The following is a 14,329-nucleotide window of genomic DNA, read 5'->3' as shown; positions in this document are numbered from 1 at the left end:
CAGAGGAAGGATACTGCAAAATCCCCATTCCCTCCCCACCCCACTAACCTGCTTTCCAGCTCCGTTCTCCTGGGCAGGGCAACCAAAGGTAACCCGGCCGATCAGCTGGGACTCAACGGGAGGCAGAGAATAGATGGGGTGGCAGGGCCAGTCAGAGGTGGGATTGGCCGGTTCTACTTAAAATTTCCGCTACCGGTTCTCCAGAACTGGTCAGAACCTGCTGAATGCCACCTCTGCATGTGATCCTATCCACCATGAAACCATCTTTCCAAGCAGTCACCATGTTTCCAGTGTCTTTCTTGCCCACTTGGAACTGAACACAGAAGGATATTTTCTTCCAACACTAAGAAACTGAATAATAGTTTCGGAGGAATAATAATCAGAAGCAACTACAGCAATCCCACTTCAGTACTGCTGACAAAGAACGTGTGTCTCCTTGGGAGTCAAGCTTGATTCAAAAGACTCTTTAATTTTACACCTTCCATTAAACAATTTTAAATATGGCACTTCTTTGAATCAATCGGTACTTAATGTTGAATTTGTGAATACACTCAACTGAAAAGCAGATGCTCCATGGAAGATAAACTAATTTGAGAAGAGGGACCTGTGTATAAAAAGAATGTTCCCGTTGAACCCTTTAAATCCCAGCTTCTTTCCTTATATTATTACCTGGTATCTGATATTCTCCAAACACTTGTTTAAAATGCTCACACATGCTGAGCTGATAGTTACTTGGAAGACAACCTCTGGATAACCCGGTCTCTCTGTTCTTATTTTAATCTCACATTTCTACTGCAACTTAACCACAGTGACCTTTTTAAGATTGCTTGATGTTGATTTTATCTTGTTCTAATAATAATAAGCTGTCTTGAAACAAATTGTTCTGTTGTGAGTGTTTTGATTTATAATGAGATTGCCCTGTGAGTCCTCAGTATATAGCTAATTTAGGGCCACATCAAAAATAAATAAATAAATTACCAAAAAAAACAACAACACCTGATAAAGGAATATGTAGATTTAAAACCAGAAATATTTCTGCTGGGTATTATACCAGAAAAAAATATAATAAAGGGACTATGCATTTAATATTTCATGTGTTAACAGCAGCCAGAATTCTATTTGCAAAACATTGGAAAGGTGTGGAGATCCCGACAGATGAGAAGATAGTTAAAAAAAAAAATAGTAGAATGTATAGAAATGGATAGATTAACATTTGAAATTAAAGAGAAGGAAGATATGGAATATTTTGAAACATGGGATTTATTTTATCTATGGTTAAATAATAGAAACAGAAGTTAAAACACATAAAATTATAAGCAATGGGTTATTTTTTACCATGAGGGTTTATTAGGACATGTTTATTATCAAAATGATTTAGTATTAACAATTAAGTTTTAATAATATGTTGAAAAAATGCTGTTATTATATATCACTATTAATGAACATTATGATTATGATTATGATTATAATGATTATTATGATTATAATAATAATAATAATTATTATTATTATTATTACTATTCAAATTAACTGTAAACAGACAGCACACTGTTTATATAGACATTGAAATTGTTGCTCTTTCTTTATATAGTAAAAATAAATAAATAAATATAAATAAATACACATACACACACACACACCATCTGATCATAGAGCCTGTGGATGGCGGGACAGCTAGCAAAGTGAATCCAAAACACACCAATAAATCTTATTTGTCTCAGGTGAAACGAAGAGACTACATCTTATATTTGGAAATGTCTAGGGTTGGATGAACGATTACCTTGCCAGGATATTGAAAAGACTCAGAAAAGATCCCCAAAAGTTAATCAAACTGATCTAGTAGTATGTAAAGATTAGATCCAGATGTATGCAGAGGGGATAGACTAGATCTCAATCACTAACTTAAGTTCAGTTGGATGCACTGCAGCTATGTCTCAGTTTACGTAGGAGACGACGAGGCTGAGACTGAGGGTAGGGTCAAATGCATCATCAGTCTGGAGTCTTTACACGCCTGACAGAGACCAAAGTCCAGCTCCCCCTTGAAGTCTCTTATCTGGCACTCATTCACACTGATTGTTAGTAGATCAGATTCTTGACTTTAAGAAGAGATTGGACACCACTTGTCCCTAAGACCTCCAAGGTTCACTCCAGCTCTATTCTGATTGATTGATTGATTATGTAAAGGTTGTGTGGAATAAATTTGCAGTGCTTTTGAATTCTATCTTGGATCCTGGTTCCCAGTGCTTGACAATCTAGATCCAATATTCAGTTCCAATGGAAGCCAAGAAATTATCATTTCATATCCAGTGTTTACCACAAACCCAGACAATAGCTGTAGCATTGAACCTAACAACAACAACAACAACAACAATAATAATAATAGGAACCCATCTTGCATCATGCAATTGATTCAAGACTGCAACAATGCATAAGCTGCTCCTTGTGTCCGTTCATATGACTTGCTGAGTTGCTCCTGATGGTGACTGGAAATTATCCCAGCAGCTTCCATAGTCCTTCATTGCTAGTTCTTATTTGCCTGTCTAACAGGCTGGAGTGGCAATCATCCCCACTGTTTTAATTGAATTAAAGAACATGATTGAGAGATGCCTCGGCTTCATTTTTGATCCATAACCAATTGCTGAAATAGAGGAGTGGGGTGGGCAGGGACTAGTTTTAACAGGAGGCAAGTCCAGAAGGTGTAGCCACTGTTAACATGCGCTCAGGTTTTGTGCAAGACTTTTAAACGGGCCCACTCAACTGATAGTTGTGATTCTTTTAGAACTGAGTTTAGAATAGAATAGAATTCTTTATTGGCCAAGTGTGATTGGACACACAAGGAATTTGTCTTGATGCAAATGCTCTCAGTGTACATAAAAAGAAAAGATGCATACGTCAAGAATCATGAGGTACAACACTTAATAATAAGTCATAGGGTTCAATAAGCAATCAAATCATACCTGCACTAGGAAACAGCCAATAAAAATCATAAGGAAACAAGCGACCAAGTTACAGTCCTACAACAAGTGGGAGGGGATGGGTGATAAGGAGTGATGAGAAGATTCATAGTATAGTAATAGTAGTGCAGACTTTGTAAATAGTTGGACAGTGTTGAGGGAATTAGTTGTTTAGCAGAGTGATAAACAAACTTAGAAGCACCCTTTGGCTTGTAAACCCCATGGCTAGCTTTTGTTGGTTTCCCAAATCCATTTAGATTCACCCCGTAGCCTTTAATCAATTTCACAATGCAGACTTTTGCAATTATTCTGAAGGAATTTCCCTTGCCTTCCTCAGACCGGGACTGGGAAGAAGACTGTGTAGAAAGCGGTCGGTGGATGGAACAGAAGTTTAGTGTGCTTTTTGCTACAAATGTTTTTTTTTTTTTTTTGTAAATACCTCTCCCAGCACTTGAGGGCAAGACAAGGGGTCATGGATGGAAGCTTATCAAAGAGAGATCCAACATAAAATTAAGGAGAACAATTAATCAGTGGGACAGCTTATCTCCAGAAGTTGTAGGTGCTCCATCACTGGAGGTTTTTAAGAAGAGACTGGACAGACATTTGTTCAGAATGGAATAGTGCCTACTACTTGAGCAGAGGGTTAGACTAGAAGGCCTCCAAAGGTCCCTTCCAGCTTTGTTATTCTGTATTTACATCTACAGCATGAAAAGGCAAACCCTGAACTTGATATATCTTGGACTATGATATGCAGATTGAAGAGAAAGTCAGACAGAAATTAATAATTATTGCTATATCCACTATGGACTTTCACACAACTGGGGGAAAACATCATTTATAATTTTAACTAGAAATCAAACCTTTTTACAACCACATTTCCATTTTGCACCAGGTAGGCATTCCATGTTTAAAATATATACCCACAACAGTCAACACCAAATATTTGCTACACAACATCATGGTGTTAACTCATTATCATTATATACAACGGGCATATATTATTATTCAGTCAAAGTAACTAACAGAGAGGGGTTAAATCATATAAAATCAGACACACGACTAGAAGTCGAAATCATAAGACTACGTCTAAGTTACTTTGGCCATGTCATGGGTGCTAATTCATTGGAGAAGTCTATGATGCTAGGAATGGTTCGTGGAACAAGAAGAAGGGCCGAGCAAAGAACACGCTGGCTTCATAACAACAAATCCAATGTAAAGTTGAACATCCAACAACTGAAAGAAGCTGTGTTTTATAGGGTAACATAGAGAGCGCCTGCCTATGAAGTCGCCAACAGTCAGGCATAACTAAAGGGTTGAAAACAACAACAACAACAACAGCTTAAATACACATCATATTCTCATTCAAAAGAAAAAAAATATTCATCATTGAAGGTGATTTTAGTAATTAGTTTAACCGAGTGTATTGTATTATACACAACACAATATCCTTTTTAATGGAGCCATGGTGGCACGGAGGTTGCTGATTCTTCAAATTACCAGCAGTTTGATTCTGACCAACTCAAGGTTGACTCAGCCTTCCATCCTTCCGAGGTGGGTAAAATGAGGACCCAGATTGTTGGGGCAATTATGCTGACTCTGTAAACTGTGTAAGATAGGGCTGCAAAGCACTGTGAAGCGGTATATAATATAAGTGCTATTGGTATTGCTAATGGACTGAAAGGATGCTTAGCATATCAAAATCTGTTAGGGAAGCTAGGTTGCCCCCCCAAAATTATTGAAAAATGGGAAGCCACAAGATCTACAACACTTTCAACCTTTTAAGAATAGAAATGATCTATTAAGTCACAAAGTCACAAGCAAATACTGCAGTGTCTGGAAGCGTTGCTTTCAAAAACCATTACATAGACCTGGCCAATTTAGGTATCCACAAATAAATGAACAAACGCATCAATGAATGAATAAAACAATCAATGAATGCATGTCTGCACACATGCACAGTATACCACCTGGGTAAATGTCCCCCACGATCATCACCACTTGGATAGAATTTCTCTGGGATTACTGATTCTCTGTTGGTTGTATTTTTTTTTTAGGTTTATTCATTCCTCAAGACAGTTTGAAAAACAGAGATGGCAACCCAAATACCATTTTTTTCTCATCACATTGTATTTTTTAAGAGAAAGCCAAAAGCTCTGTGTTTCCCAGAGACGCACAAAAGCACATTATCACATTTGTCAAGGTTGTCTCTGGCAAAAAAAAAAAAAAACCCACACTAAAAAGTTATATCTGGAAAAGAATACCAGTTGTTCCTACCAGCTGATTTTGGTGTGAATTTGTCCCTGTTGGCTGCGCAAACAGCTAGTAACCGATATCCGAGGTCCAGATCGAAGCCCTGCTGGGCTGCCACTCTGCTAACAACCTGAGGAAAAAGGGAGAAAAAAGAAGAAGAAAAGGATTGTCACAGAGAGTTTCTGGGAAGTCATCAGTTTCTCGCCAACCTACCGCTGGAAGACACAATGTATAAAAATCCAAACTCAGAAGTCTTTGTTCTCCTTTCTTTAATTTCTGCTAAGGCTGCACAGTTTGTTCGGCTCCCCTTCTTCAGAGCACGTGGGAGTGTCTGCAGCTCTTTAAAACAGCAGTGCACCCCATTCAAACTCCAAAGATACTTTTGGATTTGAAAGTATCCAGGGGGAGCTGGGCCTGTCAGAGTAAGTATTTGCTAGTTCTCTGAATTGGTCAAAATTTCTGCAACCAGTACGCCAGAACTGGTCCAAACCAGCTGAATACCACCTCTGCATTGAACCTGATTGCGCCAATCTGTCTTCTAAGAAACAAGGGACTCCAGAGTGAACAATAAACCATCAAGGTCAAAAGTAAGCAAGCTGTCAGGAGGCCATTGGTCTGTATTTCGCACTGCTTCCGAAGTGTGACTTAAAATCTTAATTCTCCATCATCCACCAAGGGCTTTGTCTCCAGAGACAATTGGGGGGAATGAAAGGTGACTTGGAGGAGAACCAATTTTGCTTTTGAGTGGCTGCAAATTTGCTTTGCATTTCTGGAAGCCTAGAGGGACAAAATAAGATTTAAATCTTCCAGATGTTTCAGGGTATCTACTCCACATCGGAAAACTCCTAGTGCCTCCTGTCTTGTCCATGTTCTCTCATGGACTAAAAGTAGTTCTCAATTTACGAGCACTGATTGGAATGATCCTTTTGAAGTGACAATGGCCCTAAAGAAAGTGATTTACAACCGGTCCTTGCACTTTTGACTGTTGAAGCATTTCCCAGGATCAAAATTCTGGTGCTTGGCAACTGGCAAGTATTCATAATGGTTGCAGCATGCCAGGTCATGTGATTGACATTTTGCAACCTTCCGACAAGCAAACTCAATGGGGAAAGCTGGATTTCCTTAATGACTTTGTGATGGATTTAATAACTGCACTGATTTGCTTAAGGTGTCAACCCTGAAGCTGGCCTGATTGAGGCCATTTTGAGACTTCAGGAAGAGGGATAGGAAAGTGGGAATACAGATGTTGTAGCCAAAACAAAATACTTTCTCATGGGAACCAAGGACATTCCTGCAGGTGCTCGGAAGGAGGGGACTGGAGTCACCGAGCAACTGGACAGTGTCCTGATTGGACCATTTAACCGATTGTTTTGAGAAAGGGACAACTTTCACTTTTAATCAGGTGAAAACTGCAGGAATATTCAGAGTCGGTTTTCACCAGCTTGTGCTAATATGACATATCCAATAAACCTATTCTTTGAGGAATTTGTCTGCCTCAGTTTTGCTTGCTATGGGGATATTATTTGGAATCCTGACATAAGAACCATGGCAAAAAAAAAAAAAAAGTCATAAAATTGGGTATGACCGACATAACAGCTGCCTTGATTAGCAATGGAAATTCTGGTTCAAATGTGGTCGTAAGACTGCAAGCCAAAACTGCAGGCTTGGAAGTGATGGATGCACCCTCGATCTCTTGAAATAATTTAATAGGACCTTCACAAACTCAAGGGTTGCGTTTGATTGGTTGGGATCATTTATATTCACACATACTTCTTCAAAGTAATGGCTTTGATTTAGGCCCACTACCCTCTCAGATAAGCAACACACACACACAAAATCCATTTATATGCACTGCACACGGAAAGTGTTATTTGTGAATGATATTAACATTCCCTTAATTTAGAAAGTTAAAGAGCAACAGGAAGACAGAAGCATTTAGTAGCGTTTTATTAATTTAGCACCAGCCTTTTGTTTTCCATGATATTTCACTCTAAAGGGCTTATGCTGCAAGAGCTAATTTGTCACTAGAGTTTTAATATAAAATCTCCTTGAAGAATTAAAAGAAGGGTTCATTAAATGCAATTATCTGTGTCCAACACGGCTTGCTATATTTAAAAAAAAACATGATACATAACAGAATGGAAACTATATAATCATCTATCCAAGCTAATGAAATGCTGCTTTTTAGTATTAGCTAGTCAGCACAACTGTGCCTGTTCTTATTAATCCAAAGTATCTCATATGACTCGCTTTTTCATAATTAATGATAAAATATTACAATATGGGTGATCCCAAGTTGGAAAGATGCAGTGGTGGGATTCAATTTTTTTTACTACCGGTTCTGTGGGCGTGGCTTGATGGGCGTGGCAGGGGAAGGTTACTGCAAAAATCCCCATTCCCTCCCTACCTGACTAACTTGCTTTCCAGCTCTGTTCTCCAGCGCAGGGCAACAAAAGAAGACCCAGCCGATCAGCTGGGACTTGGGAGGCAGAGAATAGATGGGGTTGGAGGGGCCAGTGAGAGGCGGGATTGGCTGGTTCCCCAAACTACTCCAAATTTCTGCTACCGGTTCTCCAGAACTGGTCTGAATCAGCTGAATACCACCTCTGGATGGGTGATTTATTGCAGTTTAAAAAACGAGGGGTGAAATATTTGCATGGGAATCTGGAAGCAATAGCAATTTTATATTAAAAGCCTCCGTGTAACCAAAGTTCCTCTTTTTCCATTTTTTTAAAAAAACCACAAGATTGACATATCTATATGTAAACAAATGGACTAATAACTGTATTTCAGCAGGCCACTGCCTCCTTTTCAAGATGGAGAGGAATGCATTTTTCTCGAAGCTGGAAAAGAAAAAAAAACCCCACAATAATATGGTCTGGCTGAATAAAAGTTGCCATACCGTCAAACAGCCCATAAGACTCTGTTCGAAGGGCCTTTGGAAAGCTCTCGGGTCGCCACACCAATCCAGAAGTTCAGTAGCTGCATTGTGGAAATTGGCAGGATTTTGTAAATGCTGGAACAAAAGAGAAAGAGAGAGCTGAAGACAATTAGGTACATCCACGCTTTCCTGACTAAATGAATTTATATGCATGCTAGTCGTTTCCAGCTCTAGGAGGCAGTGCTCATCTCCGGTACAAAGCCGAAGAGCCAGCGCTGTCCGAAGACGTCTCCGTGGTCATGTGGCCGGCATGACTAAACACCTTCAAAGGCACACGGAACGCTATTACCTTCCCACCATAGTGAATCCTATTTTTCTACTTGCATTTTTAACTGCTAGGTTGGCAGAAGCTGGGACAAGTAACGGGAGCTCCCTCCATTATGCGGTGCTAGGGATTCGAACCGCCAAACTGCTGAGCTTTCTGATTGACAAGCTCAGCGTCTTAGCCACTGAGCCACCGCATATATATATATATATATATATATATATATATATATATATATATATATATATATATATATATATATATATATATATATATATATATATATATATATATGGTGTTGCTTGTTCGGGTATTTTCCCACGTCATTGTAGTTCTTTTAAAGTTGTAGCAACGTTTCAGCAGAATCTCATCTGCCATCATCAGGCTTCTGTATTGTGTCCGTCTGTGAGTCAGACTTTTACAGTAGTTTCAGATTTGAATTTGGGGCAGCCTATTGCTGTGCCAGAATGGTTTTTCTTCATCCTGATTGGTTGGGAGTCTTGGTCTGTGTATATATATATATATATACCGTATTTGCCGGCGTATAAGGCGACTTTTTGCCCTAAAAACATGCCTCCAAGTGGGGGGTCGTCTTATACGCCGGTAAATACATTGTCACTCGGTGCAAGAGCGACGGGCGGAGCTCCGCAACTTGCGAAGCCCCTTCAAGCCCAGCCGGAGTCTCTCTTCCTCCTCCTCCCACCCACCCACCCACCCTCCGCCCGGCTCGGGCGCTTGCAGGCCAATCTGGAGGTGGGGTGGGGTGGAGCGGGAGGGTCTCTGGCGGGGCCGCTCGCCCAGCCAGCCCGAGCCGCGCTGGCCCGGGAGTGGGGGGAGAAGGTGGTGGGGTGGACTGTGGCACCTCCTTCTGGGCAGCGGGCGGGGCGGCAATTTGCTCCTCCCGCTTCTCCCTCCCTCTTTGAAAGACCGGGAGGGCTGTGCTTGGGGCGGGGGGGTGTCCTCAGGAAGTTCCTGATGGGACCCCGCTGGGCAGGGCCACCCGGCTCCCGAACTGCTTTCCAGGGTCCCCTTGGGAAGAAAAGGGTCCGGTGGGCGGTGGAAGAAGGCGAGCGCCCTCCTCCCGCCCCCTGTCCCGTCCCGTCCCTCCTCTTGTCCCCTCCTCCCCTCCCCGCTTAAGAGAAAGATCTGCCTCCCCTGCACCGAGCTTCCACCCGGCGCCGCGCTCCCGGCCAGCGCGCGCTGCGACTTGGGAACCGGCCAAGCGACTTTAAAACCGGCGCGGAGGCCAGAGATAGCCGGAATTACCCTCCACACCACACACACACACACACACACACACACACACACACACACACAGAGAGAGAGAGAGAGTTGGCAGCTGTCCATCCCCACCCTTGAGTCCCGATGGCACGCACGCGGGGCTGTCACAAAGAAAGGGAGAGGAATTGAGTGCCAGCCTGAGAAAGGCGAAGCTGCCTCTCTAAAGCATTTTGGTGGCTTTGTAAGTTTGGGGGAAAGGGGTTGGGGGTGTCAATCAAGAATTATATCCAGAATACCCCAAGTGTTACAACTTACCGTATTTGCCGGCGTATGAGATGACTTTTTGCCTTGAAAAGCATGCCTCCAAGTGGGGGGTCGTCTTATACTGCGAGTATATAACAAAAACTATATTTTGAGTGGAAATGTTGGGGGCTCGTCTTATACGCCCAGTCGTCTTATACGCCGGCAAATACAGTATATATATATATATATATATATATATATATATATATATATATATATATATATATATATATATATATATATATATATATATATATATATATATAACTAATGGGCTTAAATGGACTCTAGGAGATGGTAGAAGACAGGAAGGCCTGGAGGAACATTGTCCACAACTTCACAACAACAATATATATTGACTAACATATAGATGATGCTGGTGTGGCTCATACACATAAGGTCTAATTTTTCCCTCCTGTGGATGTGCACCAACATCTGAAATCAATATCTGTTGATTTGATTTATGTTCATCCTGACTGCTCCAGTGAGCACACGAGGCAGCTAACCAAGTATTCAAGTATAAACAGAATAAACCATTGTGATTAAAACGATCAACTAAGTCAAGAGTAAAATTCTCTAAACAAGTCAAATCTTGGCTCAAGAGAAGAATCTTTGCAAACTTCTAAATCCTCAGAGAATAGAAGCCAAGTTTTCTAGAGAGGAAGCTGCGAAGCACAGAAACATCTTCACTGCAGTCTTACTGCAGTTCTTAAAAGTCAGAGAGGCTCATGACTCATCTAGGTACACATGTCTTTCTGGAACATTTAACTTAGAATAGAATAGCAAAGTTGGAAGGGACCTTGGAGATCTTCTAGTCCAACCCTCTGCCTAGGCAGGAAACCCTACACCACTTCAGACAAATGGCTATCCAACATCTTCTTAAAAACTTCCAGTGTTGGAGCATTCACAACTTCTAGAGGCAAGTTGTTCCACTGGTTAATTGTTCTGTCAGGAAAACTTTTGGCCTCCAGGTTTGGAAAAGTACAAAACCAGCATGGGAATATTGTGGATTCTCACTGCAGAATGGAGGAGAAAATTCCAGACACTCTGCCAATCTAGAAGACAGGAATAATCATCATACTCATCATAAAAGAATCATTAAAAAACCCCGAGAATTGCAAGCATGCAGCCGAATTCTTAAAAGAACAACATAGAGATGGAAAATGTTGCACCAAAGTTTGTACATGTGCTGCTATAAAAAGAATCGAATCAAAACAAGGCCGGAACTCCTGCTCATTCATCAAAGTTCTCTTACCATGAGAAGGATAAGAAATTCAGGCATGTAAAAGGCTTTTGACCTTAAGACTGTGGTAGTTTGGACGTTTTGAGAGATGGCAACTGCAATGCATTTTCAAATCCCACTTAGCATCTTACCTAAGCACTCTGAACAGTATCCACTAATCACAACTTTAGCTATTGGCTCTTCAGTCTCATCTGGAAAGATCCAAACAAGAGATTTGCTCAACCGGGGGTCCCCAACTCCTGGGCCATGGCCTATTCACAACCAGGCCGCATGAGCGCCGCTTGACTTGCACAAGTGGTGGGCCAGCTCAACTGGTCTTTCTTTCTGGTTGCTTCTCTCCTTGATTAGTTTCCACCCGTTGCTTCTCTTCCTGCCTTTAGGTGCTTTGGAGAGTAGCTTGACTCCCTCTTCTTTGGGGCAGCCCCTGAGATATTGGAAGACTGCTATCATGTCTCCCCTAGTCCTTCTTTTCATAAGACTAGACATACCCAGGTCCTGCAACCGTTCTTCAGATGTTTCAGCCTCCAGTCCCCTAATCATCCAGGTTGGCTGATTGTTAATTCTGATCCCAGCTCCCACCAATTTCTAAAAGAAAAAAAACCTGTTTTGGATGATCAGTGCTATCGGTTTGGTTTTTAAGAGCTTTGCCTATTTATCACATTACAGAAAGAGACACAATATAAACTAGTGTCCCAATGTAGTTAAGTGTGAAAAGGGGTCATAAGTCACTTTTTTTCCAGTGCCATTGTAACTAAATGAACTGTTGTAAGTCGAAGACTAATGTGCCCAAAGTCCAGGTACAGTGACAGTAACTCTTTGACAACCAAAGTCAAGTGCCACGTAAAAAAAACCATCTTCTCCAACTGAAAACAACTGATCAGAGAGATAATAGGAAAGTCTTTAAGGGATAGTACCAAAACAGAAACCTGTTTTGTTTTTATTTCTTCAACACTGATATTTTATAGTTTACATGCTTCCTGTGAGCTTATTATTTATCCTGCTTTCTATTATAATGTTATAATAATCTTTTCTGCCATGGTTGCATTTTATGGAAGTTGCCTCACATCTGTATAGGTCTGGTTGCATAGCAATCTAGGAAAGAAGAAGAAAGGAGGAGGAGGAGGAGGAGGAGGAGGAGGAGGAGGAGGAGGAGAAGAAGAAGAAGAAGAAGAAGAAGAAGAAGAAGAAGAAGAAGAAGAAGAAGAAGAAGAAGAAGAAGAAGAAGAAGAAGAAGAAGAAGAAGAAGAAGAAGAAGAAGAAGAAGAAGAAGTTTATTTCCTGTAAAAAAATTGAATCAATATACAGCAGTTCCCTTATTCACTAAAGCAGCACAGCTTTGGGGATTATGTGACCAGTACATGGATGGATGGATGGATGGATGGATGGATGGATGGATGGAGGAGGAGGAGGAGGAGGAGGAGGAGGAGGAGAAGGAGGAGGAGGAGAAGGAGAAGGAGAAGGAGGAGAAGAAGTAGTGCCTCCATGTGTTTGCTGAAACAGCCAAACTGTGAATAAACCAACTTCCAGAAACGAGGCATGGCTAACTATTGCTAATGGACTCTTCCTGATATGCCTTCCAGCTTCATCCTTTGCCCTCTTCACATGTCTTCTCCAAAAATGAAACATGGAGTCTGCCTACCTGACCAAGGCAGTTCTCCAAAATTTGGATCGTGTGTAGAGTTTCCTGCTCTTCGGTATCCATATCCAATTGTGCAAGGGAACCCATAGATGAGGGTTCATTCACTACCATCCAACCAGCTTCTGAAAAGTGTTCAGTCTCCGCTGGAAGCTGAACGAGCGATGTGGTGCTTGAAGGAACCTTCAAATTTCCACCACCTCCATGTTGCCAATAAGTCCTACCATCCTTCTTCTTTGGAGCCATTCTCTCTTTTTCCCTCCCTCCCTCCCTCCCTCCCCCCTCTCTCCTTCTCCTCTGCTTCTCCTTTTCTTTCTTCTCCCCCCTCTTCTCCCTCCCTTCTCCTTTTTCTCCTCCTCCTCCCTCTTCTTCTCTTCCTCCTTCCTCTCCTCCTTCTCCTCCTTTTTCTCCTCCTTCTCCTCCCTCTCCTCTCTCTTTTCCTTCTCCTCCCCCTCTTTTTCTCTTCCTCCTCCCTTCTTTTTCTCCTCCTCGTCCCCCTCTTCTCCTCCTTTCCTTCTCTTCCTGCCCCCCTCTTCACCTTCTCCTCCTCCTTCCCCTCTTCTCCTTTTCTTCCTCTTCTTCTTCCTCCCTCTCTCTTTCTTTTTTTGGGGGGGGAGAAGACTGTGAAAAAGCTGAACTCAAAATTCCAAGAAAAGGTCTAAATTCCCACCGCTTGGAATGTTCTCAGCCATCTCAGGAAGAAGCAGCCAGCAAGGGGAAGAGAGGCTTGATTAAATGCCCTCCTGTCCTTTAGGGTTTTTCTGTTTTTCTACTTTATCCAAACAGGAAGTAGCCAACCCCCCCTGCCTGCCCCTTTCGAACGGCTTCTGTTAATTCTTTGGGTTTTTAAGCCGGGGAAGGTAGCTGTGTCATCTCCGCTCTTCTGGCAGTTAGAAACCAATATTCCATAGGAGCAGCATGAGGCAAGACTGGGGCAGCCCACTCAAAAAGGAAGTTGCTCCATTACATCACTCAGGTTGATTCCCGCCCCCATAAGACCACCCCGCATGCTTGGAAAAAAAAAAAACATTTTAAAGTCCTGCCCACCAATTTGCAAAGCAGCACGAATGAAATTGCATCCTGTGGACTCTACTTTTTTTTTTTTTCCCGTCTTCTTCTTCCAGATTGTCAACACTACTGAATGCACCTGTCCATTCAGAAAATGAAAATCTCTTGTCTATAAAAGCGAAAGACCACTCACGCATCATCACGAAATCTCCAGAACCGTAAAGCTTACAAACTTGAAATTTGGCACGTATGTTCCTCTTGGCTTCTAGGTGCTCGCTAAGAAAGGATTCTTCGAAATGACCCTTAGAGCATTTAGAGTATTTCCTATATTATTATTATTAAACACGCCCTGATGCTAAGGAGTTCTACTCCCACTCCCCACCTGAAAAGAAACCTGTTCCAAATGCAAACCACAAACAGAGGAGTTTCAGTTTCACAGCAGCAAGCAACTTTAATACAGAACAGTTGAGCTAAGCCATGCCCAGGTTCCTTGCTGTCTCCTTCTTGC

At 41.8% G+C, this 14,329-nt stretch overlaps 1 protein-coding gene across 9 annotated transcripts in view; it reads right to left on the bottom strand.

Annotated features, from left to right (window-relative positions):
• ZMIZ1 (zinc finger MIZ-type containing 1) overlaps positions 1-14,329 on the bottom strand; it is a 392,646-nt gene that overhangs the window by 108,538 nt on the left and 269,779 nt on the right. For all 9 annotated transcript variants that reach the window (XM_087963911.1, XM_087963918.1, XM_087963916.1 and 6 more), the window contains 2 exons: positions 8,107-8,220; positions 5,229-5,334 (listed from right to left, as the gene is read on the bottom strand). In XM_087963911.1, the coding sequence (XP_087820037.1) occupies positions 5,229-5,334; positions 8,107-8,220 (220 nt within the window). The remainder of the gene's footprint in view (positions 1-5,228; positions 5,335-8,106; positions 8,221-14,329) is intronic.

The sequence above is a fragment of the Notechis scutatus genome, chromosome 4, assembly GCF_049901735.1.
Source record: "Notechis scutatus isolate UNSWTSFEM ecotype Mainland chromosome 4, rNotScu1.2, whole genome shotgun sequence".
NCBI lineage: Eukaryota > Metazoa > Chordata > Lepidosauria > Squamata > Elapidae > Notechis > Notechis scutatus.
The sequence above is the reverse complement of the archived record's forward strand: the minus strand, read 5'-3'. Positions and strand labels throughout refer to the sequence as shown.